Below are 27,174 nucleotides of genomic sequence, written 5' to 3'. Positions count from 1 at the left end.
CATCCCGCAGGCATCTCGAGCTGATGGATTACATTCGTTCTGCCCTGGCAGTTTTTCTGCTCTGACAAAGCAGTTTTCGATTGTCACTTTGAGCCGCTGGAGAGAACAAAACCTCCGGGCTTACAGCAATACAATGACAGGCACAAGACGAAGAAAAATCACTCGTCGTTTCTGGAGCAAGTCCCAGAATCCCGGCAAGATGGCATCTGAAGTCGATACGCTTGTAGGTCAGCAGAATTGCCGCCAAAGTGTAAGCGTTTTCAGAAGTAGTTATTTTTTTGTATCTCTGCACTTCTCCTGGACTTGGAGGTGGACCAGCAGGCTTCCAGTTTGTCTGCAGCGGCCTTTAACAATTGACATGGTTCGTTGGTTGCTTCTACTACATAACTTGCTTTCATTAGCACTTCATAGCGCTCTTATGTCATTTCGAAGCGCTAGAAGGTAACCATTATTATTAGCTAAAGTAATGCCCCTAAATTTACTCACCTCGAAAAGAGGAGACTAGATCAAACTCATCGGGGTTCAAACTAGTGACCTGCAGGTCACCGAATGTTTCAGGAGCGAGCGGGTAAGCCACCCTGCTAGATGTCTTACACTGAAATCAACCAACGAGTACAATACAAATTTGTTTTTTTTTAACTACTTATTATATAAACTGAACAACTCAACCTTTTAATACAATATTCAGGTTATGGTGGCTCAGCACCGTATTAGCATGAATTACTGAAGGTGTGTGGCACAATTGTAACCATTGTATTGCCCTAGTGTTCGTGAATCGAGGGTCAGTGTTCCGAAAATCTTCACTAAAACATCTTTCATATACCCATATTACCGTGAAGGCATGGTAGAGCAGGTTACTATTTGGTGCAGACCACACACCAGTATCGTTTTGGACATTCATGATATATATAGAAATGTGAAGTTTTTCTCAATTTTTAATTGTTGGACCTGGCCTTTTCTCACCCAAGATTATCTTTTGCTTTTCCTACTCGTGTTTTTGCTGAACCCGTTTTTGTTTGCTTTAGGACTCTGCACGTTTTACTCCTGCTAACCAGTGGTAAAGTGCTTGTGCTCTCCCTTCTAAACATGGTAAAATTGGTGTACACCTGATTGGTCTATTAACTTTACTTATAAGTCCCTAGTATATGGTACTACGTGTACCCAGGGCCTGTAAATTAAATGCAACTAGTGGGCTGCACTACTCACTGAGCCACTTACTAAAGTAGCATTATAAAACATGTCTCAGGCGTCCACTGCAGCATGTAGTGCAGTTCTAAACTGCCATTTCGAAAACCTTCCTTTTTCATACTTATAAGTAACCCCTAAGGTAGGCTCTAACAGGTCATATGACAGGGCACCTGGTATTTAAAAGGTAGGCCATGTGTACTTACGTTTTATATGTCCTCGCAGTGTAAAACCGCCAAGGTCGTTTTTCATTGCAGCAAGGCTACTCACCCTTTGACTAACTCTGGGTTACCTTATTACACTTAATAAGTGATAACTTCAGTTTCGGAACAGCTAGGGTAATAAGTCTTCCACTCATCTGAATTGTAATTTAAAATCCACTTTCAATCAGAATTTTGAAAATACCACTTTCATAAAGTTGTAATTTTTGTGCCTCAACCAAATGTGTCTTTCTTTCGGATACAGAGCCCATACTTCACCACCTGGAGCTCTTTGAATCAACAACAACTGCCCGCATTTCCTGCCAACGCAGAGTTCCGACCATTGACCAGCTCGTCGTGTCATTGAAGACCGCACTGCCAAGGCAAGTTTTCAACCGAGGTCTTGGACTTTAGCAACCTGCCGTTGACAAGTCCCTCTGCAGATCAAACTGGCAGCCCGACCGCAGACTATTTTGTCTAAGAGTGCTTCTCGCATGAAAACAAGACTAAGTTAGAAGGTAAAATTTGTCCGGGACAAACCTGGTCCCTGTATCCGACCTGCATTTCATTGCAGGCAGCCTTAACTTTTGACCTTGACCTGGTCCAGCGTGACCATGTGACGGTGATTGGCGATTTGTGCTTCTTGGTGCTATTTTTACATAAAACCTAAAAAATTCTTAGCTCCGGTTCTACTGATGGGATTTTAATTATTAAAATATTCTCTATTTTTCCAAATTGGTTTGGGAATTTTCTGGTGTTGTGGTTCTCTTAATTATTGTTTGAACTCAGCATAAATACTTTACACATTTTCTTTTTGTATCGGGTATCAGAGCGCTTTACACGAGCACCAGTTGAGTTAAACAAGGATACATTCATTTTTGTTAGGCACAGGGCGGTTAAGTGATTTGCCCAGAATCACAGGATGTTGAGCATCATTGCCAAGACTCAAACCCGGTTCCCCAGATTTGAGTTTGACCGCCCTTGCCGTTAGGCCACATCCTCTGCCCAATGTCCTCTATGTTAAGCCAATCTGTGTTTGTGCCAAGCTACCAGAAAGAGTGTAAAGCACAGGTTTATTTAGCAACTTTTGTGGTTCACCATGACATGGATTGTGTTTATTACTTGAGTAGGGCTGTCTGCCTCTCATCTATTAAACCAATTATTTACATTAATCAAAATTTCTTGTTCCTTCCTTTTAATTCTGTGACAAAACACTCCAACAGGCGAACCTGATAAGCTCTGTTGAATGTCCCGTATGTGGAAATAGTGAATGGTGTTAGTTCACAATTTCTTTGGTGACATATCAACCTAAAAATACAGGTAAAGATTGAAGCAAAAAATAAATTATCAATTCTGCATATCATAAGAAAATTATAAAAGTGTGGTAGAAGTCTCTTGTCTGCACTGTCTAACCATAAAAGCATGCAGAAAATGTTTTTTCTTTTTTTCCACTCATGAAATGTCCCAAAAGATAACATCTTTCTTTCTCACACTGGTGCATGTGAATAGGGATTAGGATATGTATTCTAACAGGTCCCTGCAGTATGGTATACCTGACATGTATAGGATTTTAACAGAGGCACGCTCCTTACGAACACTAGGTTAGGCAACACAGAGATCCATTTCTGATAGAAATGTGTAGAAAATTTAGTTTCGGGCACCCATACTCGGGTGAGAGATCTAACTCAATATCACACAGAAAATAATAATAGCAATACTAGTACTAATAGTATAATAATAATGAGAACAAAAATAATAATCTGCAGTTTGTGAGCGATGTAAAAGATATTACCCAATTTATAGCATTTATTTTCCAATACAGACTAAATAATCTATTGGATGGTGGAAGATCTCCTTTCTTCCCATTGGCCTGCAGAAAATATCTGGTCTGAATTCTTCAATGACATTTTCTAAAAGAGGACAATTCCCTTCTACCAGCCTCTCTTAGGAACATGTCCTAGAAGAGAGTTGACTCACATTCATCCCACAGTTTCCAGAGCAAAGAGTGACCAGTGATGCAGGGACAAGGCTCAGGGCCTATTAAAGCCTCTATCTGCACGCCATCAATGCCTCCTAACCATTATTTGGTTCTGGGTAGACACCAGCATTCTGCTTTTTTTCCTCTTTTTTTGGGAAAAGACTCAAGGAAAAGCATGTCAAAACCATGTATTTTCTAATTCTGTAGAGGTTGGCTCAGCTGGCTGCCGTGATTAATACATTGGACTAATGGTTCCCGCAATCCATATAGCTAATGTTTGTTAGGCCTCAACCATATAGGCGGAGTCGGTAATCTTAGCTACACACTGCCTGGTTGTAATGATAGTAGTACTGCAAAGGTGTGCATGGAGGTTGCCCCCCACCTTTGCGTAAGACATGCTCCTCCCGCTATTCTCTTTGCTGCCCCGCCACACACTTTCATCCAAAAACAACCATAGCACCAGAAACAAACACTTCAAAAACATATTTGTAGATCCTGCCTCTCTCACTTGAAAATGGCATACAGCAGGTCCCTACCCCTAGACTGTCTAGCCTGGAGGCTTCAGGGTACATGTCCTCAGGTGACACCAATTGCACAGACGCACTCAAACATTTAAATTACTCAATAATCGGAGAAAGATATTCTCTTCTAGGCCTACATGTGTGCATAGTACAGTGGAAGAACAGCAACATACTTACCATATAACAAGTCTAAGGCATAGTTGTGAGGGGGAAAAATTACACTACATGCATGTTTAACGTGTCTTGATAGGACTTACCGTGAACTCCCCCGTCACAGCATCAAAGCCGACGTGGATGGTGTGCTCAAAGTCTGAAGGAAGAGAAATTTCTGGCCGTTCTTTTTCTTTCTTTTTGTTTGCTGTCGGAGAAAAAGAAATGTTCTTGTAAACACACAGCTGCTCATAGCAGAGATGTCCAGAATAAGAACTGAATGCAAATGCAAGGCTCTTTGTGGTGGTGCCTAGGGTATTCTGACAGTCGGATCAAGCCTCGTCTCTTGTCTCGTTAAAACAAAGATCCAGCAAGCCGAGAGATGCGCAGTCTGCCATGCAGCTATTTTCTTTTCATGAAGAGGATATAAATGCTCTGGATCACTTTCATGATATTTATGATTTTTATATAGCACAGCTATGTAGATAGCACATTTATATAGCATAGCTTTTTCTCACAGGGGTCTCAGTGCAATTTACAAAGAACAAACCGTGAAAACAGAACTCATGAGAATAAAAACAACATTACAAGAAACATATAACTAGTAAACAGGGAGAGAGCAATATCCCCTTTAATGCAGGTGTCGGCCAATGGCCAACACCGCACACCTCCCCTGGGTGTATCGGCCATTGGCAGACACTGGGGAGGGTTACAAAGGATCCTTCAGTGCGAGCACCGAAGGATTCCATTTTTTAAAAAAAAGGGTTTGGGTGACGCTGACTCACTTTCACGTCAGCTAACCCATCTTCTGCGCTGACATCACAGATTCCCACCGGCGGGGGCGAAGACCAGAATTCCGTCTTAAAGGCCATGATGCCACCCCAGGTTGCAAAGAGACATTGGTGGAAAGGTAAGGGTCTCCGCTCTCCAAAAAGGCCTACCTCACATGTTATTCTGATTGTGGATCGCGAAGCGGCTGCGATCCACAACCAGGTAAACCACTAGGCTACCAGGGACCTTATTTGAGGTTTGGCCCTTGTGGTCACGGCTCGACCCCCCTCCCACACCCGGGGGCACAAATATTTTTTTTTAAATGTGGTTTTTGTCATGGGGCACCCCCGGGGGAAAGAAAAAATGATTAAATAAAAATAATGGAACTGCCACACAGGCTGACCCCTGTAGGCCCCATTTTTTAATATATATTTTTTTTAAATGTGTTTCCTTGGATGGGGGGGGTTAGGGGGGGATGATTGCGTCCCTCATGGGAAACCAAACATGTCCTAAAAAAAGAAATAATAAGAGTCAGGGGATTGTGTTGGCCCATTTGTGGTGCAAACATTTTTTTTATATGTAAATCCGCAGATGATGCAGAAATTTCTATATTATGTGGCTTTTTTTTCTTTTATAAATGTGTCTTATCTCCTGGAGGGGCCACAGCACTCCCAGAAGAAAAGCACACATTTGTAAAACAAACACTAATGCCACATAATCTGACATCCCTGCATAATTGACAGATTTATATTTTTTTAAAGTCTGTACCTCAAATGGGTGAAAAGTGAGTACAAACGTGACAACATGCTCGCATGCAGTGGAAGGCGCTGCGCAAAGGTTGACTGGTCATCTTTCAGTTGCTTATTTATGTATTTGGTTGCTATACTGGTGCTATTGAGGTAAAATCTTTGCCCAGGCAGTATTATGTTTTCCAATCACAAAAGAAGTAATACTGTCAAAAAAGTGCAGCACTGTGTCGCATAATTTTGCTTTTCTGGCTGCATAATTTAGTCCATCCTGTCGCAAACTTTTGGTGCTCCTCTGCCACATAATTCCAGTGGACCTCGTAATAGTACTGTGAGTTTGTTAGACCTGTCAGCCCTTTGGGTGGTCCCTCCTCATCATTATTTATTTTGTCCCACTTTTGCCTCAAACCCTATTTGAATTTTTCCTTTTTGGAAACCACCAGACTTTTTCGTGTTGCTGCAGATTCAGGGAGCCATTTTAGCTACCCCTGAAACTTCTGTCTGAGGGCCTGGAGCACAAAATGGTGGCCGCCTGTGACATCACCAGCATCCACTGGAACCTACCAGCACCTTCCAGAACATTCCAGAACCCTGTGACAGTTGGAGGCGGTTTAGAATGTTGGGAAGCTAAGACAGAGAGTTGGCAGTTGGAGTTGGCAGTTGGCACCTGACTGGTGAAGAGTGAGCAGCAGAAACTTGAAGGAGGAAGGAGTGAAGCAGCAGGGGTGGAAACTTGTGCCTGGAGTGGGGTCCATAAACCCACCCTTGATACTAGTCCCTACTGACTGAGCCCAGCCTGGAGCCCTGTGTGGGAAGAAGCAAGAAAAACCATCCTAAGGACCTGGACAGCAGGAACAGGCCTTAGAAACAGAGAACAGCAAGATCCTGACCTGGAAACTGGTTTCCCTAGAGTCCGACGTCGAGTAGCCTGTGACCTGGAGCCCGAGGTGGAGAAGCGGCGCCGACTGGAAAGCGGACGTCATACCCGGAGCCGCCAGAGGTCGAGAGAGGGCGCCGTCAGAGGTTGTGAGGAGTACCAGAGGTCGAGGAGGAAGTCACCCGAGGTCGAGTGAGCGGCGTCGACGGGGGAGTGAAGTCCGCCCTCCGGAGTCGCCGGAGACCGAGGTGAAGCGTGCCGGAGGTCGGGAGTGGAGATCGCACTCCGGAGTCGCCGGAACCTGAAGGGAATCGTGCCGGAGGTCGGGAGTGGAGATCGCACTCCGGAGTCGCCGGAAACCTGAGGAGAGGGGCACCGGAGGTCGGGAGTGGAGATCGCACTCCGGAGCCGCCGGAAGTCGACATCGAGCCAAGGCCGGCCGACGTCATCGAATCCGAGGTCGCCATCGGACCGGAGCCGCCCGACGTCGACACCGAGCCAAGACTGCCCGACGTCATCGAATCAGAGGTCGAGATCGAACCGAGGCCGCCGACATCGAAACCGGAACCGCCTACCGGCGTCGTCAAGAACTGACATTGTGCCGAGGCCGCCGACATCGAATCGGAACCGCCTCACGGCGTCGACACGACTCCAGCGGCGTCGGAGCATCAGAAAAAGGGCAGTAAGTGGAGTAGAGGGCGCCTAAGGCCCTGTGGAGACCTGAGAGACTGCTCTAGGGGTTAGAGAGGTGCTGGAACCAGCTGGACTGTGCCAGGGGTGAGCTGAGACTAATTTAGAGGGGTTGTGTAGAGTGAGAGAGCCAGGTCTCTGGTATCCCCCCCTTGATCTACCTCAGTTTAGGCCTCAGCCTTGTCCAAGCCAGGGAGTAGACACCCTCAAGCCTTCCACATCCCCACAAGCTGTGCCTGGGCCAAATCAGCCCTTAGGAATTCAAATGTGATCTGATTCTATGAGTGTCACTGTCAGCTTTTAATTATTTATTAGGGGCACTGTATTTATTGTATTTAACCTATTTATTGCTTCACTGTATTTATTGGTCCACAGTATTTATTGATGCACAATATTTATTGGTTTACAGTATTTATTGCCTCAGAATATTTAATTGCCTGTATGTATCGCACTTATATTTATGCCTTCATTATTTATGATCACCCCTATTTATTGAATCATTAAGCCAGTATTTATTTGACCTGCACTATTTAAAAAGTTTGTATATTGTGATTGTTATTTATTTATCTAATCAGCAACTAAGAGAAAAAGAAGATAAAGAAAGATATTTTCATAATTTTTACGGTGTAGAGTCGTTTTTGGAACGGATGCACGCATGGTTATTGTTTGGGTATGTCGTATGCTTAGCACGGAGCCTGATTCCTGACCACTCGAGCCAAGCTACCACGGTGTGTCCGGGAGAACACCACCACCCTTCCAGAGTGGGAGTGTGTTTTTCCAACATAATTGGTGTTCAGCGGTGGGATAGAGCTGTGCCTACGTATACTCAACAATAACTGTGGGTAGTCCATAGGCCTACACCGGGAGTTTTCTCAAAGCGGCCTTCCTAATTGTGGGTTTTTGTTTTTTCCAAATTTACTCTGGTGGTGGGAGGAGGTATTATTAAAGGTACCCCCCTGCATTGTTACTGCAAATAACTGTCCTCTGACCTGAGTGGGCAAGATGGAGTTTGTACTGGAGAATTTAGAAACGTACACTGTGGCCCAACTCAGGGAGTTTTGCCAGCGGGAGGGGGTGTATTGTCCCCCAGGAGCAAAGAAGGGTGCACTCCAAACCAGCTTAAGGGCTTGGGGGGAGGCACGCCGAGAAAGCAAGGCTGAGGAGGAGGACAGGGATAGAGAGCCCGACAGTGAGGGAGCTGGTTTGTACCAACCTGAGGTGGGGAACCTGTCAGCGGGGCCCAGGACACTTTCCAGGAAGGGCAGCAGTGCCTCTAGCGGTGGCTTGTCTGAAGTGGAGTTAACAGACCGGAGGGAGAAAAGACAGCTCACATGGGACTTAGCAAGGCTGGAGAAAGAGAAGGAGGAACAGAGGATGGCTCATGAGATAAGGCTGAAAGAGATAGATCTTCAGATCCTGAGAATCGGGGCACACCCTGTACCTAACGGTGGCAGCGAAGAACGAGAGTACACCAGGGAACCCAAACCCTACCTGCCAAAGGACATAGTAGCTAGCTATGGGGTGGGTGACGATATCGCCAAGTGGCTAGCGGCCTATGAGGTCTCGTTAAGGGCCCATGGGGTTCCAGAGAAGTACTGGGGAGGGGGATTGTACAAGTACATGCCTCCAGCTGGTAGGGATGCATTATTGGCCCTCGAGGAGGATGAGCAGACCCACTACCCCACCATGAAGCTGGCGCTCATAAGAAAGTTTGGACTAACACCCGAAAAGTACAGACAGAAGTTCAGGGGTAGTCACAAACTGGGCACACAGAATTGGGTGGACTTCCTGGACTATGCAAAGAAGGCACTAGAGGGTTGGATTCAGGGCAGTGAAGTGAGGAACTACGAGGGGTTGTTTGACCTAGTACTGAAGGAACACCTGCTCGAGAAATGTTTCCCTGAACTGCGTCAACACCTGGTGGATAGCAAGCTGACCAGTCCCCGGAAGCTTGCTGAGGAGGCGGACATTTGGGCTAGTACCCGGGTGTCCACAAGGGGGACTGGAGGGGATACTCAAAAGGCCGGACAGGGCGCCCCCCAGAAGAAAGAGGGAGGGGAAAAGAAAAAGGAGTTCTCCAAAGGCCCCCAAAATAACTTCCAAGGGAAGGGAACAGGATTCACCCCTAGGGCTAACCCACCCAGAAACCCTAATCCTGGCCAGAGTCAGCAGCCAAGGGTTGTCCATTGCTACGAGTGCGGTGGCGTTGGACACTATAAAGGAGATCCGAAGTGCCTGAAACGACCACCCCCTCCCATTGGAGGAAAGACCCCCAGAGTAGCTAGTGTAGTGCTCGGGGAGGAGATGCCCTTAACTAAGGGAAGGGAGTGGGCGGGTGTCACTTTAGTGTCCCTGGGAGAACGGGAGATGGTTCCTAAGATCCAGGTGCCCGCAAATACCGCAAAGTATGGGCAGTGGGTCACCATCAACGGCCAAAGAGGGGAGGCTCTGAGAGACACAGGAGCCAGTATGACTATGGTGCGTAGCCAACTGGTGTCTCCAGAGCAGGTAATTCCCGATGTACTCCACCCAGCCGCGATGGCTGACGGCAGAACAGGCCACTATCCAGTGGCCGAGGTTCCCTTTGAATGGGGGGGGGTTGCAGGTTCACTTCGAGTTGCCGTAAGCCCTGCCGTGCCAGTCGATTGTCTGCTGGGGAATGACATGGAGCACAACGCTTGGAAGGAGGTGGAATACCGGACTCACACTGAGATGCTGGGTACACCTGACTGGGCCTGTGTCAGCACAAGGTCCGCGACTACCCGAAGAGGGAGTTCATTTCGGCTGGAGCCTGGAACAAAGGCCCAGCCAGCTGCCAGTCAAGGGAAGAACCGAGGACAGGAGGAGCCTGCCTCGGCGTCCCCACCCCGTAGGACGGATAGGCCACCGGAGGTGGTGGACCAGGAGTCTGCGGTGGGGGACGTTACCAACCTGGAGGACCTACCCATCCCGGCCGAGTGGCACGTGGAGGGAGGCCCGTCCAGGGAGGAATTCTGCCAGGGCCAGAGGGAGTGCCCTACCCTTGAGGGGCTGAGGCGACAGGCCGAAGCCCAGGCAGCAGGGAACGTTGAAGGGAACTACAGTGTTTACTGGGAGGATGGCCTCCTCTACAGTGAACCCAAGGCACCCCTGCACGGATCGTCACGAGCCTTGGTAGTCCCTCAACGTTATCGAGCCTTCCTTCTGGAGTTGGCTCACGAGATACCATTGGCAGGACACCTGGGGCAAGACAAGACCTTCGCCCGTCTTGTCCCACACTTTTATTGGCCTCAGATGAAAGTGTCGTCCGATACCTACTGCCGGACATGTGTGTCTTGCCAAGCCAGTGGGAAAACAGGGGTGAAGCTGAAAGCTCCCCTGGAACCACTTCCTGTCGTTAGCACCCCCTTTGAAAGGGTGGGCATCGACATTGTGGGTCCATTAGATCCGCCTACTACAGCTGGTCACAGGTTTATCCTGGTTCTGGTGGATCATGTTACACGGTACCCAGAGGCAATACCTCTGAGGACCATAACAGCACCTGTTGTGGCAAGGACCCTGATGGGAATCTTTACCCGAGTGGGTTTTCCCAAGGAAGTTGTGTCCGACAGGGGGACCAACTTCATGTCAGCGTACATGCGGGCGATGTGGAAGGAGTGTGGAGTGACCTACCGGTTCACAACTCCTTACCACCCCCAGACCAATGGTCTGGTGGAGAGGTTTAACAAAACCTTGAAGGGCATGATCAGAAGTCTGCCTGAAAGCCTGCGGAGGAAATGGGACGTCCTCCTGCCCTGTTTACTCTTTTCCTACAGGGAAGTGCCACAGAAGGGAGTGGGCTTCAGCCCCTTCGAGCTTCTGTATGGGCACCCTGTACGTGGACCTCTCAACCTGGTGAGAGACGGATGGGAAAGAACTCCCAGAAAGCTTCCCCAGGATGTGGTGAGCTACATGCTGGCCTTCCGGAGCCAAATGGCTAAGTTGTGGAAGCAAGCTTCTGACAACTTGGAAGCCAGCCAAGCAGTGATGAAGGCGTGGTATGACCACAATGCTCACCCGGTGGAGTTGGAGCCTGGCCAGAAGGTGTGGGTGATCGAACCAGGAGAGCTTAGTGCCCTCCAGGATCGCTGGTCAGGACCCTTTGAGGTGTTGGAGAAGAAGGGTAAGGCTACCTACTTGGTGGACCTGAAGACCCCTCGTCAGCCCCTGCGGGTGCTGCATGCCAACCGCCTCAAACCCCACCACGAGAGGCCCGAAGTCATCTTGATGATGGTGACTGACGGAGGAGAGGACGTGGAAAGCGAGCCTCTCCCTGATTTGTTTGCGTCTCAAGAGAAGGATGGGTCGGTGGAGGGAGTGAATCTCTCCCCATCTCTAACTCCTGAACAGCAGGAGGACTGTCGCCAGGTCCTGGGGCAGTACTCTTCGTTGTTCTCCCTTGTCCCAGGTAGGACTCACCTGTGCGTCCATGACGTGGACACAGGAGACAGCCCACCTGTGAAGTCCAAGATCTACCGGATGTCAGACAAGGTGAAGGCCAGCATTCATAGTGAAGTCACTAAGATGCTGGAGCTAGGAGTGATCGAACCTTCTAGCAGCCCCTGGTCCAGTCCGGTGGTGTTAGTACCAAAAGCTGCACCACCGGGTGCCCAACCAGAACTGAGGTTCTGTGTGGACTATCGGGGACTGAATTCAGTGACCAAAACTGACGCTCATCCGATCCCTAGGGCGGATGAATTGATTGACCGGCTGGGAGCTGCCCAATATCTAAGTACCTTTGACCTTACTTCAGGGTACTGGCAGATCTCTTTGACTGATGGAGCAAGGGAAAGGTCAGCCTTCTCCACGCCCAATGGCCACTACCAGTTCTGTGTGATGCCCTTTGGGCTCAAGAACGCACCTGCCACGTTTCAGCGCCTGGTAAACCAGATCCTCACCGGAATGGAGAGTTTCTCTGCTGCTTATCTGGATGACATAGCCGTCTTCAGTAACAGCTGGGAGGATCACTTGCGTCACCTGCAAGCTGTTCTCCAGGCCCTGAGACAAGCTGGATTTACGATCAAGGCCAGCAAGTGCCAGATCGGGCAGGGGTCGGTAGTGTACCTTGGACACTTGGTGGGTAGGGGAGCGGTGCAACCCCTCCAGGCGAAGATCGAGGCCATCATGGCCTGAGAACCCCCCAAGACACAGACTGAGGTCCGAGCATTTTTGGGCCTCACGGGATACTACCGCCGCTTCGTGAAGGGGTACGGTACCATCGTAGCCCCCCTCACGGAGCTCACGTCCAAGAAACAACCTCGACGGGTAGTCTGGACGGAGGCTTGTCAGCAAGCCTTTGTGAGATTGAAGAAAGCCATGTGCGAGGCCCCGGTCTTAAGGGCCCCAGACTTTTCCAAGGAGTTCATGGTCCAGACAGATGCATCAGAACATGGCATTGGGGCAGTGTTATCGCAACTCAACGAAGAGGGTCTGGATCAACCCGTGGTCTTCCTATCCCGGAGACTACTTCCCAGGGAACAGAAGTGGAGTGCAATAGAGCGTGAAGCCTTTGCAGTGGTATGGGCTCTGAAGAAGTTGCGGCCATACCTGTTTGGCTCGCACTTCCTGGTTCAGACCGACCACAGACCCCTTCGTTGGCTGATGCAAATGAAGGGGGAGAATCCCAAGTTGTTGAGTTGGTCTATTTCCCTACAGGGAATGGACTTTCAGGTGGAACATCGGCCTGGAGTGGACCACGCCAATGCAGACGGTCTCTCAAGGTATTTCCGCCTTAGTGATGAGAACTCCCAAGGGGTTGGGTAGCTCTCCCCACTTTCAGCTGGGGGGGACGCGTGTTAGACCTGTCAGCCCTTTGGGTGGTCCCTCCTCATCATTATTTATTTTGTCCCACTTTTGCCTCAAACCCTATTTGAATTTTTCCTTTTTGGGAACCACCAGACTTTTTCGTGTTGCTGCAGATTCAGGGAGCCATTTTAGCTACCCCTGAAACTTCTGTCTGAGGGCCTGGAGCACAAAATGGTGGCCACCTGTGACATCACCAGCATCCACTGGAACCTACCAGCACCTTCCAGAACATTCCAGAACCCTGTGACAGTTGGAGGCGGTTTAGAATGTTGGGAAGCTAAGACAGAGAGTTGGCAGTTGGAGTTGGCAGTTGGCACCTGACTGGTGAAGAGTGAGCAGCAGAAACTTGAAGGAGGAAGGAGTGAAGCAGCAGGGGTGGAAACTTGTGCCTGGAGTGGGGTCCATAAACCCACCCTTGATACTAGTCCCTACTGACTGAGCCCAGCCTGGAGCCCTGTGTGGGAAGAAGCAAGAAAAACCATCCTAAGGACCTGGACAGCAGGAACAGGCCTTAGAAACAGAGAACAGCAAGATCCTGACCTGGAAACTGGTTTCCCTGGAGTCCGACGTCGAGTAGCCTGAGACCTGGAGCCCGAGGTGGAGAAGCGGCACCGACTGGAAAGCGGACGTCATACCCGGAGCCGCCAGAGGTCGAGAGAGGGCGCCGTCAGAGGTCGTGAGGAGTACCAGAGGTCGAGGAGGAAGTCACCCGAGGTCGAGTGAGCGGCGTCGACGGGGGAGTGAAGTCCGCCCTCCGGAGTCGCCGGAGACCGAGGTGAAGCGTGCCGGAGGTCGGGAGTGGAGATCGCACTCCGGAGTCGCCGGAACCTGAAGGGAATCGTGCCGGAGGTCGGGAGTGGAGATCGCACTCCGGAGTCGCCGGAAACCTGAGGAGAGGGGCACCAGAGGTCGGGAGTGGAGATCGCACTCCGGAGCCGCCGGAAGTCGACATCGAGCCAAGGCCGGCCGACGTCATCGAATCCGAGGTCGCCATCGGACCGGAGCCGCCCGACGTCGACACCGAGCCAAGACTGCCCGACGTCATCGAATCGGAGGTCGAGATCGAACCGAGGCCGCCGACATCGAAACCGGAACCGCCTACCGGCGTCGTCAAGAACTGACATTGTGCCGAGGCCGCCGACATTGAATCGGAACCGCCTCACGGCGTCGACACGACTCCAGCGGCGTCGGAGCATCAGAAAAAGGGCAGTAAGTGGAGTAGAGGGCGCCTAAGGCCCTGTGGAGACCTGAGAGACTGCTCTAGGGGTTAGAGAGGTGCTGGAACCAGCTGGACTGTGCCAGGGGTGAGCTGAGACTAATTTAGAGGGGTTGTGTAGAGTGAGAGAGCCAGGTCTCTGGTATCCCCCCCTTGATCTACCTCAGTTTAGGCCTCAGCCTTGTCCAAGCCAGGGAGTAGACACCCTCAAGCCTTCCACATCCCCACAAGCTGTGCCTGGGCCAAATCAGCCCTTAGGAATTCAAATGTGATCTGATTCTATGAGTGTCACTGTCAGCTTTTAATTATTTATTAGGGGCACTGTATTTATTGTATTGAACCTATTTATTGCTTCACTGTATTTATTGGTCCACAGTATTTATTGATGCACAATATTTATTGGTTTACAGTATTTATTGCCTCAGAATATTTAATTGCCTGTATGTATCGCACTTATATTTATGCCTTCATTATTTATGATCACCCCTATTTATTGAATCATTAAGCCAGTATTTATTTGACCTGCACTATTTAAAAAGTTTGTATATTGTGATTGTTATTTATTTATCTAATCAGCAACTAAGAGAAAAAGAAGATAAAGAAAGATATTTTCATAATTTTTACGGTGTAGAGTCGTTTTTGGAACGGATGCACGCATGGTTATTGTTTGGGTATGTCGTATGCTTAGCACGGAGCCGGATACCTGACCACTCGAGCCAAGCTACCACGGTGTGTCCGGGAGAACACCACCACCCTTCCAGAGTGGGAGTGTGTTTTTCCAACAGAGTTTTTACGAGGAGCATGCCTGTGCAAAAAGTTGCAGGGGCTACTGCATGCGTGAATGTGTGCTTTTTGACAACCAAGGTAGATTTTTGGTTTCAGGAAATTACTTTTATACTTGTAATGGCCCAGCAGGTCCCCCAACAATAAAGTTTTGCATAAGCCATGACAAAAGTATGCTGTGGTACTGGGTATGTGGCAAGGTGAGGTAACAACTGTCTTTTTTTGTCTTTTGTTTAATATCTTTGGAGAACCTGCAGATTCACAAAACCAGTTAAGTAATTTTGTGTTTATTTACTGTTGCACACATCTCACATGCACACACCCACCGACTCATTTAGAACAATACTTCTGCCTTCAATGTAGGCCAGTGTTTTAGAAGGACGGTTTTAGCCAGTCAGCAGAGGTAGCACCTCGGTGGATGACTGCTGCCCAGGCCCTAACTTGGATTATGGAGAACAGCTCTGAGGCAGGATCAGAGACTGAGACAGCATCTGAATGAGAGGAAAATGGAGCAGAATCAGCAAGTGACTTTTCAGTCAGCGGAGTTCCATCTGACGACTCATCTTCCAGCAATTCTGAGGGACATGATGATGGCAGTCGTGCTATCACTTGGCAAGCACAGTCTGTGCAGCGGCGTGACCGTAGCAGGTTAGACCAACCCATAGAGCAGGCACATGCGGATGCGAGCACTGACGAGATGCTCTCTTGCAGCCTTTGAATTTAATCAGGCCCCAAATTCCGCCTTTTACTGGCGACGCTGGATGTAAAGTCGATACAGCCAATTTTTTACCAATTGACTACATACATTTCTTTTTGGTTGTGGACTTCCTTGAGCAAATTGCACAGTAAACACATTTGTGTGCCGAACAATTTCTGAGGGAGAATGGAGGCACCCTAGGGCCTCTTTCTAGAGCACACCAATGGACTTCAACTTCACTTGACGAGTTGAAGATATTTTGGGGCCTTATGCTCAGAATGGGGTTAGTGCACAACCAAGATTGCAGTCCTACTGGTCTACTCGCATGGTTTGGGTAACCCCCATCTTCGCACAGTAGATCAGCAGAGATCATTTTTTGCGATTGCAGCATAGGTTGCATTTCAATGACAATTCTGCTACCTTGCCCTGGGACCATCCAGACCATGACAGGTTGTTCAAAATTCAGCATGTCGTGGAACATTTGTCTGCCAGGTTTCCAGAGATCTGGGACCAGATGTACGACCGATTTTAGCATGCACAAATGGGTTAGCGACCAGTTTGCGCATGCTAAAATTGGTATGGCCATGTACCAACACAATTCTGCGAGTCGCAAATGAATTGTGACTCGCAAAAAAGTGTTTAGAGACTTGCTATTTGGAAGGGGCGTTCCCTTCCAAATAGCGACTCACTAACCCATGTATGAATGTTTTGTGACCACAATTGCAAAACACTCGCAAATTACCACCCTCTTCAAGAGGGTGGTAATGGAATCGCAAATGGGAAGGGGTCCCCAGGGGACCCCTTCTATGACAGGCTCTGAAAATATTTTTTAAGGGCAGGCAGTGGTCCCAGGGACCACTGCCTGCCTTTAAAAAATGAACCGAAAACGTTTCCTTTTTAAAAAAATTTAAATGCATCCCGTTTTCCTTTAAGGAAAATGGGCTGCATTAAAAAAAAGCCCAGCAGGCCACCATACCTAGGAGGGCCTGCCATTCCCAATGGGCTCGCAAATTGCGAGAGGCTCATTAATATTCATGAGCCTCGCAATTTGCAACCCCATTGGGAATCATAAACAGTTTTAAACACACTGTTGTACATCCAGTTTTGCGACTCGCAATTTCGTACATCTGGCTCTTGTACTCCTAAAAAGAATATAGCAATTGATGAGTTCTTGATCCTATACAAGGGTGGCTGCTGTTCAGGCAGTACACTGAGAGCAAAAGAGGTAGCTATGGTATCATGCTGTATGAGAGCTCTACTGTCTATATGTACAGCTTGAGAGTGCATACAGGGAAGGTGTTAGAAAACCCCGGGCAACCGGGGTTTAGCAGTCACCCGGGGGTTTCCCAACACACAGGGGTAGCTTGGCTCGAGCGGTCGGGGGTCAGGCACCGTGATAAGCGTACGTCACACCCTCACAATAACCATGCGTTCATCCGTTCCAAAAACGACTCTACACCGTAAAAATTTATGAAAATATCTCTGTGTTTATCTTGTTTTCTCTTAGTTGCAGGTTAAATAAATAATAACACACTTACAGTACACAAAGCTTCTTCTGTAAAAAGGGTAGGTCAAATAAATAAGCTCAGATCATAAATAATCAATGAACAAATAGATGTGCATAAAATACATAGGCAAATAAATACTGTAAGGGAATAAATACTGTGAGACAATAAATACTGTGAGACAATAAATAGGATAAATACAAAGAATACAATACTCTCAATAAATATAAGCCATCAGTACACTTTCAAATCAGGTCACATTTGTGAGGTACTAAGGGTTGATTTGGCCCAATCACAGCTTGTGGTTATGTGGATGGCCTGAGGGTGTCTCACCTAGCTTGGATAAGGCTGAGGCTAAAACTGAGGTAGGTCAAGGGTAATCTAGGAATCTGGCTCTCCCAAACTACACAACCCCTCACACAGGTCACTGTATCAGTCTCAGTCCACCCCTGGCACTCCCAGGCTGGTCCTAACACCTCTCTAGCCCCTAGGATGGTCTCTTAGGGCTCCACAGGGCCTTAGGCGCCCTCTATTCCACTTACTGCCCTCTTTATGAACTTCCGACTCCGCCGGAGTCGTGTCGACGCCGTGAGGCGGTTCCGGTTCGATGTCGCTAGCCGGCCTCGGCTCGATGTCAGTTCTTGTCGACGCCGTGAGGCGGTTCCGGATCGATGTCGGCGGACGGCCTCGGCTCGATGTCAGTTCCTGTCGACGCCGTGAGGTGGTTCCGGATCGATGACGGCGGGCGGCCTCGGCTCGATGTCGCTGGGCAGCCTCGATTCGATGTCGGTCTCCGGCGTCACAGGGACTCGATCTCCCTACTTCCGGGTGTCTCCGGAGTGCGTCCTCCACTCCCGACCTCCGGAGCTCTTCCCTTCAGGTTTCGGCGACTCCGGAGTGCGATCTCCACTCCCGACCTCCGGTGCTCCTTTCCTCAGGTTCCGGCGACTCCGGAGTGCGATCTCCACTCCCGACCTCCGGTACGATTCACCTCGGTCTCCGGCGACTCCGGAGGGCGGACTTCACTCCCCCGTCGACGCCGCACACTCGACCTCCGGTGACTTCCTCCTCGACCTCTGGTGTCTCCACGACCTCCGTCGGCGCCCTCTCTCGACCTCTGGCGGCTCCGGGTACGACGTCTGCTTTCCAGTCAGCGCCGCTTCTTCACCTCCGGCCCCAGGTCTCTAGGCTTCTCGGTGTCGGACTCCAGGAAGATACCAATAGACAGGTCAGGAACTTGCTGTTCTTTACTTCCAAGGCCTGTTCCGGCTGTTCAGGTCCTTGGGTTGGTTCTTCTTGACTTTATCCCACACAGGGCTCCAGGCTGGGCTCAGTCAGTAGGGACTAGTATCAAGGGTGGGTTTCTGGACCCCACTCCAGGCACAAGTTTCCACCCCTGCTGCCTCACTCCTTCCTCCTTCAGTGTTGTGCTGCTCTCCCTTCACCAGTCAGGTGCCAACTGCCTACTCCAACTGCCAACTGCCAACTCTGAGCTGGCTTCCCATAATTCTAAACCTGCCTCACACTGTCACAGGGTTCTAGAATGTTCTGGAAGGTACTAGTAGGTTCCAGCTATGTCTCAGGTGACAATGGGTGGCCACCATTTTGTGTTTCAGGCCCTCAGACAGAAGTTCCAGGGGTAGGGAAAATGGCTCCCTGACCCTGCATCAACACTAAAAAGTCTGGTGGTTCCCAAAAAGGAAAAATACTAACAGGGTTTGAGGCAAAAGTGGGACAAAATAAATAATGATGAGGAGGGACCACCCAAAGGGCTGACAGGTCTAACACGCGTCCCCCCAGCTGAAAGTGGGGAGAGCTACCCAACCCCTTGGGAGTTCTCATCACTAAGGCGGAAATACCTTGAGAGACCGTCTGCATTGGCGTGGTCCACTCCAGGCCGATGTTCCACCTGAAAGTCCATTCCCTGTAGGGCGATAGACCACCTTAGCAACTTGGGATTCTCCCCCTTCATCTGCATCAGCCAACGAAGGGGTCTGTGGTCGGTCTGAACTAGGAAGTGCGTGCCAAACAGGTATGGCCGCAGCTTCTTCAGAGCCCATACCACTGCAAAGGCTTCACGCTCTATTGCACTCCACTTCTGTTCCCTGGGAAGTAGTCTCCGGGATAGGAAGACCACGGGTTGATCCAGACCCTCTTCATTGAGTTGCGATAACACTGCCCCAATGCCATGTTCCGATGCATCCGTCTGGACAATGAACTCCTTGGAAAAGTCTGGGGCCCGTAGGACCGGGGCCTCGCACATGGCTTGCTTCAGTTTTACAAAGGCCTGCTGACAAGCCTCCGTCCAGACTACCCGTCGAGGTTGTTTCTTGGACGTAAGCTCCGTGAGGGGGGCCACAATGGTACCGCCTCCCTTCACGAAGCGGCAGTAATATCCGGTGAGGCCCAGAAAAGCTCGGACCTCAGTCTGAGTCTTGGGGGGTTCCCAGGCCATGATGGCCTCGATCTCTTCGCCTGGAGGGGTTGCACCGCTCCCCTACCCACCAAGTGTCCAAGGTACACTACCGACCCCTGCCCGATCTGGCACTTGCTGGCCTTGATCGTTAAACCAGCTTGTCTCAGGGCCTGGAGAACAGCTTGCAGGTGACGCAAGTGATCCTCCCAGCTGTTACTGAAGACGGCTATGTCATCCAGATAAGCAGCAGAGAAACTCTCCATTCCAGTGAGGATCTGGTTCACCAGACGCTGAAACGTGGCAGGTGCGTTCTTGAGCCCAAAGGGCATCACACAGAACTGGTAGTGGCCTTTGGGCGTGGAGAAGGCTGACCTTTCCCTAGCTCCATCAGTCAGAGAGATCTGCCAGTACCCAGAAGTAAGGTCAAAGGTACTTAGATATTGGGCAGCTCCCAGCCGGTCAATCAATTCATCCGCCCTTAGGATCGGATGAGCATCAGTCTTGGTTACTGAGTTCAGTCCCCGGTAGTCCACACAGAACCTCAGTTCCGGTTGGGCACCCGGTGGTGCGGCTTTTGGTACTAGCACCACCGGACTGGACCAGGGGCTGCTGGAAGGTTCGATCACTCCTAGCTCCAGAATCTTAGTGACTTCACTGTGAATGCTGGCCTTCACCTTGTCTGACATCCGGTAGATCTTGGACTTCACAGGTGGGCTGTCTCCTGTGTCCACATCGTGGACGCACAGGTGAGTCCTACCCGGAACAAGGGAGAACAACGAAGAGTACTGTCCCAGGACCTGGCGGCAGTCCTCCTGCTGTTCAGGAGTTAGAGATGGGGAGAGAATCACTCCCTCCACCGACCCATCCTTCTCTTGAGACGCAAACAAATCGGGGAGAGGCTCGCTTTCCACGTCCTCTGCTCCGTCAGTCACCATCATCAAAATGACTTCGGGCCTCTCGTGGTGGGGTTTGAGGCGGTTGGCATGCAGCACCCGTAGGGGCTGACGAGGGGTCTTAAGATCCACCAAGTAGGTAGCCTTACCCTTCTTCTCCAATACCTCAAAGGGTCCTGACCAGCGATCCTGGAGGGCGCTAAGCTCTCCTGGTTCGATCACCCACACCTTCTGGCCAGGCTCCAATTCCACCGGGTGAGCGTTGTGGTCATACCACGCCTTCATTACTGCTTGGCTGGCCTCCAAGTTGTCAGAAGCTTGCTTCCACAACTTAGCCATTTGGCTCCGGAAGGCCAGCATGTAGCTCACCACGTCCTGGGGAAGCTTTCTGGGAGTTCTTTCCCATCCGTCTCTCACCAGGCTGAGAGGTCCACGCACAGGGTGCCCATACAAAAGCTCGAAGGGGCTGAAGCCCACTCCCTTCTGTGGCACTTCCCTGTAGGAAAACAATAGACAGGGTAGGAGGACGTCCCATTTCCTCCGCAGGCTTTCAGGCAGACTTCTGATCATGCCTTCCAAGGTTTTGTTAAACCTCTCCACCAGACCATTGGTCTGGGGGTGGTAAGGAGTTGTGAACCGGTAGGTCACTCCACACTCCTTCCACATGGCCCGCATGTATGCTGGCATGAAGTTGGTCCCCCTGTCGGACACAACTTCCTTGGGAAAACCCACTCGGGTAAAGATTCCCATCAGGGCCCTAGCCACAACAGGTGCTGTAATGGTCCTTAGAGGTATAGCCTCTGGGTACCGTGTGGCATGATTCACCAGAACCAGGATAAACCTGTGACCAGCTGTAGTAGGCGGATCTAATGGACCCACAATGTCGATGCCCACCCTTTCAAAGGGGGTGCTAATGACAGGAAGTGGTTCCAGGGGAGCTTTCAGCTTCACCCCTGTTTTCCCACTGGCTTGGCAAGACACACATGTCCGGCAGTAGGTGTCGGACGACACTTTCATTTGAGGCCAATAAAAGTGTGGGACAAGACGGGCGAAGGTCTTGTCTTGCCCCAGGTGTCCTGCCAAGGGGATCTCGTGAGCCAATTCCAGTAGGAAGGCTCGGTAACGTTGAGGGACTACTAAGGCTCGTGACGATCCATGTAGGGGTGCCTTGGGTTCACTGTAGAGGAGGCCATCCTCCCAGTAAAGGTTGTAGTTCCCCTCAACGTTCCCTGCTGCCTGGGCTTCGGCCTGTCGCCTCAGTCCCTCAAGGGTAGGGCACTCCCTCTGGCCCTTGCAGAATTCCTCCCTGGTCGGCCCTCCCTCCATGTGCCACTCGGCCGGGATGGGTAGGTCCTCCAGTTTGGTAACATCCCCCACCGCGGACTCCTGGTCCACCACCTCCGGTGGCCTATCCGTCACACGGGGCGCAGATGCCGAGGCAGGCTCCTCCTGTCCTCGGTTCTTCCCTTGGTCGGCAGCCGGCTGTGCCTTTGTTCCAGGCTCCAGTCGAAACAAACTCCCTCTCCGGGTAGTCGCGGACCCTGTGCTAACACAGGCCCAGTCAGGTGTACCCAGCATCTCAGCATGAGTCCGGTATTCCACCTCCTTCCAAGCATTGTGCTCCATGTCATTCCCCAGTAGACAATCGACCGGCACGGCAGGGCTTACGGCAACTCGATGTGAACCTGCAACCCCCTCCCATTCAAAGGGAACCTCGGCCACCGGATAGTGGCCGGTTCTGCCATCAGCCATCGCGGCTGGGTGGAGTACATCGGGAATTACCTGCTCTGGAGACACCAGTTGGCTACGTACCATAGTCATACTGGCTCCTGTGTCTCTCAGAGCCTCCCCTCTTTGGCCGTTGATGGTGACCCACTGCCCATACTTTATGGTATTTGCGGGCACCTGGATCTTAGGAACCATCTCCCGTTCTCCCAGGGACACTAAAGTGACACCGGCCCACTCCCTTCCCTTAGTTAAGGGCATCTCCTCCCCGAGCACTACACTAGCTACTCCGGGGGCCTTTCCTCCAATGGGAGGGGGTGGTCTTTTCGGGCACTTCGCATCTCCCTTATAGTGTCCGACGCCACCGCACTCGAAGCAATGGACAACCCTTGGCTGCTGACCCTGGCCAGGATTAGGGTTTCTGGGTGGGTTAGTCCTAGGGGTGAATCCTGTTCCCTTACCTTGGAAATTATTTTGGGGGCCTTTGGAGAACTCCTTTTTCTTTTCCCCTCCCTCTTTCTTCCCTGTCCGGCCTTTTGAGTATCCCCTCCAGTCCCCCTTGTGGACACCCGGGTACTAGCCCAAATGTCCGCCTCCTCAGCAAGCTTCCGGGGATTGGTCAGCTTGCTATCCACCAGGTGCTGACGCAGTTCAGGGAAACATTTTTCGAGCAGGTGTTCCTTCAATACTAAATCAAACAACCCCTCGTAGTTCCTCACTTCACTGCCCTGAATCCAACCCTCTAATGCCTTCTTTGCATAATCCAGGAAGTCCACCCAATTCTGTGTGCCCAGTTTGTGGCTACCCCGGAACTTCTGTCTGTATTTCTCGGGTGTTAGTCCAAACTTTCGTATGAGCGCCACTTTCATGGTGGGGTAGTGGGTCTGGTCATCCTGCTCTAGGGCCAATAATGCATCCCTACCAGCTGGAGGCATATACCTGTACAATCCCCCTCCCCAGTACTTCTCTGGAACCCCATGGGCCCTTAATGAGACCTCATAGGCCGATAGCCACTTGGCAATATCGTCGCCCACACCATAGCTAGCCACTATGTCTTTCGGCAAATAGGGTTTGGGTTCCCTGGTGAACTCTCTTTCTTCGCTGCCACCATTAGGAACAGGGTGTGCCCCGACTCGTAGGATCTGGAGATCTATCTCCCTTAACCTCAACTCATGAGCCATCCTCTGTTCCTCCTTCTCTTTCTCCAGCCTTGCTAAGTCCCATGTGAGCTGTCTTTTCTCCCTCCGGTCTGTTAACTCCACTTCAGACAAGCCACCGCTAGAGGCACTGCTGCCCTTCCTGGAAAGTGTCCTGGGCCCCCCTAACAGGTTCCCCACCTCAGGTTGGTACAAACCAGCTCCCTCACTGTCGGGCTCCCTATCCCTGTCCTCCTCCTCAGCCTTGCTTTCTCGTCGTGCCTCCCCCCAAGCCCTCAAGCTGGTTTGGAGTGCACCCTTCTTTGCTCCTGGGGGACAATACACCCCCTCCCGCTGACAAAACTCCCAGAGTTGGGCCACAGTGTACGTTTCTAAATTCTCCAATACAAACTCCATCTTGCCCACTCAGGTCAGAGGACAGTTATTTGCAGAAGCTATGCAGGGGGGTACCTTTTATAATACCTCCTCCCACCACCAGAGTAAATTTGAAAAAACAAAACTCAGAATTAGGAAGTCCGCTTTGAGAAAACTCCCGGTGTAGGCCTATGGACTACCCACAGTTATTGTCGAGTGGACGCAAGCACAGCTCTATCCCACCGCTGAACACCAATTATGTTAGAAAACCCCGGGCAACCGGGGTTTAGCAGTCACCCGGTTTTTCCCAACACACAGGGGTAGCTTGGCTCGAGCGGTCGGGGGTCAGGCACCGTGTTAAGCGTACGTCACACCCTCACAATAACCATGCGTTCATCCGTTCCAAAAACGACTCTACACCGTAAAAATTTGTGAAAATATCTGTGTTTATCTTGTTTTCTCTTAGTTGCAGGTTAAATAAATAATAACACACTTACAGTACACAAAGCTTCTTCTGTAAAAAGGGTAGGTCAAATAAATAAGCTCAGATCATAAATAATCAATGAACAAATAGATGTGCATAACATACATAGGCAAATAAATACTGTAAGGGAATAAATACTGTGAGACAATAAATACTGTGAGACAATAAATACTGTGAGACAATAAATAGGATAAATACAAAGAATACAATACTCTCAATAAATATAAGCCATCAGTACACTTTCAAATCAGGTCACATTTGTGAGGTACTAAGGGTTGATTTGGCCCAATCACAGCTTGTGGTTATGTGGATGGCCTGAGGGTGTCTCACCTAGCTTGGATAAGGCTGAGGCTAAAACTGAGGTAGGTCAAGGGTAATCTAGGAATCTGGCTCTCCCAAACTACACAACCCCTCACACAGGTCACTGTATCAGTCTCAGTCCACCCCTGGCACTCCCAGGCTGGTCCTAACACCTCTCTAGCCCCTAGGATGGTCTCTTAGGGCTCCACAGGGCCTTAGGCGCCCTCTATTCCACTTACTGCCCTCTTTATGAACTTCCGACTCCGCCGGAGTCGTGTCGACGCCGTGAGGCGGTTCCGGTTCGATGTCGCTAGCCGGCCTCGGCTCGATGTCAGTTCTTGTCGACGCCGTGAGGCGGTTCCGGATCGATGTCGGCGGACGGCCTCGGCTCGATGTCAGTTCCTGTCGACGCCGTGAGGTGGTTCCGGATCGATGACGGCGGGCGGCCTTGGCTCGATGTCGCTGGGCAGCCTCGATTCGATGTCGGTCTCCGGCGTCACAGGGACTCGATCTCCCTACTTCCGGGTGTCTCCGGAGTGCGACCTCCACTCCCGACCTCCGGTGCTCTTCCCTTCAGGTTCCGGCGACTCCGGAGTGCGATCTCCACTCCCGACCTCCGGTGCTCCTTTCCTCAGGTTCCGGCGACTCCGGAGTGCGATCTCCACTCCCGACCTCCGGTACGATTCACCTCGGTCTCCGGCGACTCCGGAGGGCGGACTTCACTCCCCCGTCGACGCCGCACACTCTACCTCCGGTGACTTCCTCCTCGACCTCTGGTGTCTCCACGACCTCCGTCAGCGCCCTCTCTCGACCTCTGGCGGCTCCGGGTACGACGTCTGCTTTCCAGTCAGCGCCGCTTCTTCACCTCCGGCCCCAGGTCTCTAGGCTTCTCGGCGTCGGACTCCAGGAAGATACCAATAGACAGGTCAGGAACTTGCTGTTCTTTACTTCCAAGGCCTGTTCCGGCTGTTCAGGTCCTTGAGTTGGTTCTTCTTGACTTTATCCCACACAGGGCTCCAGGCTGGGCTCAGTCAGTAGGGACTAGTATCAAGGGTGGGTTTCTGGACCCCACTCCAGGCACAAGTTTCCACCCCTGCTGCCTCACTCCTTCCTCCTTCAGTGTTGTGCTGCTCTCCCTTCACCAGTCAGGTGCCAACTGCCTACTCCAACTGCCAACTCTGAGCTGGCTTCCCAACATTCTAAACCTGCCTCACACTGTCACAGGGTTCTAGAATGTTCTGGAAGGTACTAGTAGGTTCCAGCTATGTCTCAGGTGACAATGGGTGGCCACCATTTTGTGTTTCAGGCCCTCAGACAGAAGTTCCAGGGGTAGGGAAAATGGCTCACTGACCCTGCATCAACACTAAAAAGTCTGGTGGTTCCCAAAAAGGAAAAATACTAACAGGGTTTGAGGCAAAAGTGGGACAAAATAAATAATGATGAGGAGGGACCACCCAAAGGGCTGACAGGTCTAACAGAAGGACTCCACTCTAAACCCTTTAGGTTGTCCTCCCACGCTAGGAGTCACAGGAAAGATTGTATGAGACTTTGTCCAGCCAATCCTTCACTAAGGTTATAACCTTTATGTGGACAACTTCTATACGAGAGTAAAGCTGTTCAGTGAGCTCTAAAAAGTTGTCACTGTGGCATGCGGTAGATTCCCACTGGAGCTTGTTTGTAAGAAGGTCCAGAAATACCAGAGCACTGCGTTGCATTCCAACAAACTGCTCGCAGTCAAGTTCTCTGATCGGAGTGATGTGTATGTGCTCACTAAAATTCATGACGCGAGCACTTCGCCCACCGTGGTTTGGAGCCAGAGAGCCCTTTGTTTTCCTATTTACTTTATGGTGTACAATACAAAAGTGAAGTATTGGGAAATTGACTGAAGTGGAGCTGCAGCAAGGTAAACATTTCAATCACTGTGTATGGATAACTACCTTCCATGGACCACTACTTCAATAGGCAAGCAGCCTATATTTTCTGTTCCTCTACTTGAGGAAATCATGGACTTGCTTGTGGCCTGCTCAACACCTTTATCCATCGTCAGAACGTGGTAGGTGTTCTCTTCGCCAATTGACAGGTGCATTATAGTCCCCACACTGCACATAATGGTGGATGGAACATAAGCCATGTTGTCACCGAGTACCCTGTGTGGTAAAAATGTAAAGTCTTGAATAGATTTTGAAGTGCTTTTTAGGGAATGTAAATGTACAAAAACAGGCCCTTTTTCAGATGTCCCCCCACTTTTTGCCCCCATTTCGACTACTAGATGCTGGATTTCAACTCTGGCAGTGCAGTGAAGCCTGCTAACCAGGCACCTCTTTCCATAAAATTGATATATGTGGATTGGTATCCTCATTTAGCAAGGACTTTAATCCCCTTTTAAGTCCCTAGTATATGGTATCAGTGGTACCCGGGGCATAGATGTTAAATGGGTCACCAGGGCCCAAAATACTGTTTGTGCCACCCTGAGTGTCCCAAGTTAACTACTGACAGCAGGCCTGCCATTGCAGCTTGCAGGTGCAGTGCAAACTGCTCGAACCAGACTTTGCCCTCACCATAAGCGGCAAAGTCAAGGCCCTATTTATAATATATGCCAGTCACACCCAAGGCATCCTGAGCCCAGGAGGCAGGGTGCATTATATTAAAGGTGTGGACATCTAAGTGCAACCTTCTATGTTATTATAGTGGCCTTTACCATTA

At 50.4% G+C, this 27,174-nt stretch overlaps 1 protein-coding gene across 2 annotated transcripts in view; it reads right to left on the bottom strand.

Annotated features, from left to right (window-relative positions):
* The window catches only part of PAK1 (p21 (RAC1) activated kinase 1), a 292,558-nt gene that overhangs the window by 127,685 nt on the left and 137,699 nt on the right, over positions 1–27,174 (bottom strand). For both annotated transcript variants that reach the window (XM_085623255.1, XM_085623256.1), the window contains exon 4: positions 4,142–4,242. In XM_085623255.1, the coding sequence (XP_085479381.1) occupies positions 4,142–4,242 (101 nt within the window). The remainder of the gene's footprint in view (positions 1–4,141; positions 4,243–27,174) is intronic.

Source organism: Triturus cristatus, chromosome 8 (assembly GCF_964204655.1).
Source record: "Triturus cristatus chromosome 8, aTriCri1.1, whole genome shotgun sequence".
In the NCBI taxonomy this organism is placed as follows: Eukaryota; Metazoa; Chordata; class Amphibia; order Caudata; family Salamandridae; genus Triturus; species Triturus cristatus.
This window is presented reverse-complemented; position numbering and strand designations above follow the sequence as displayed.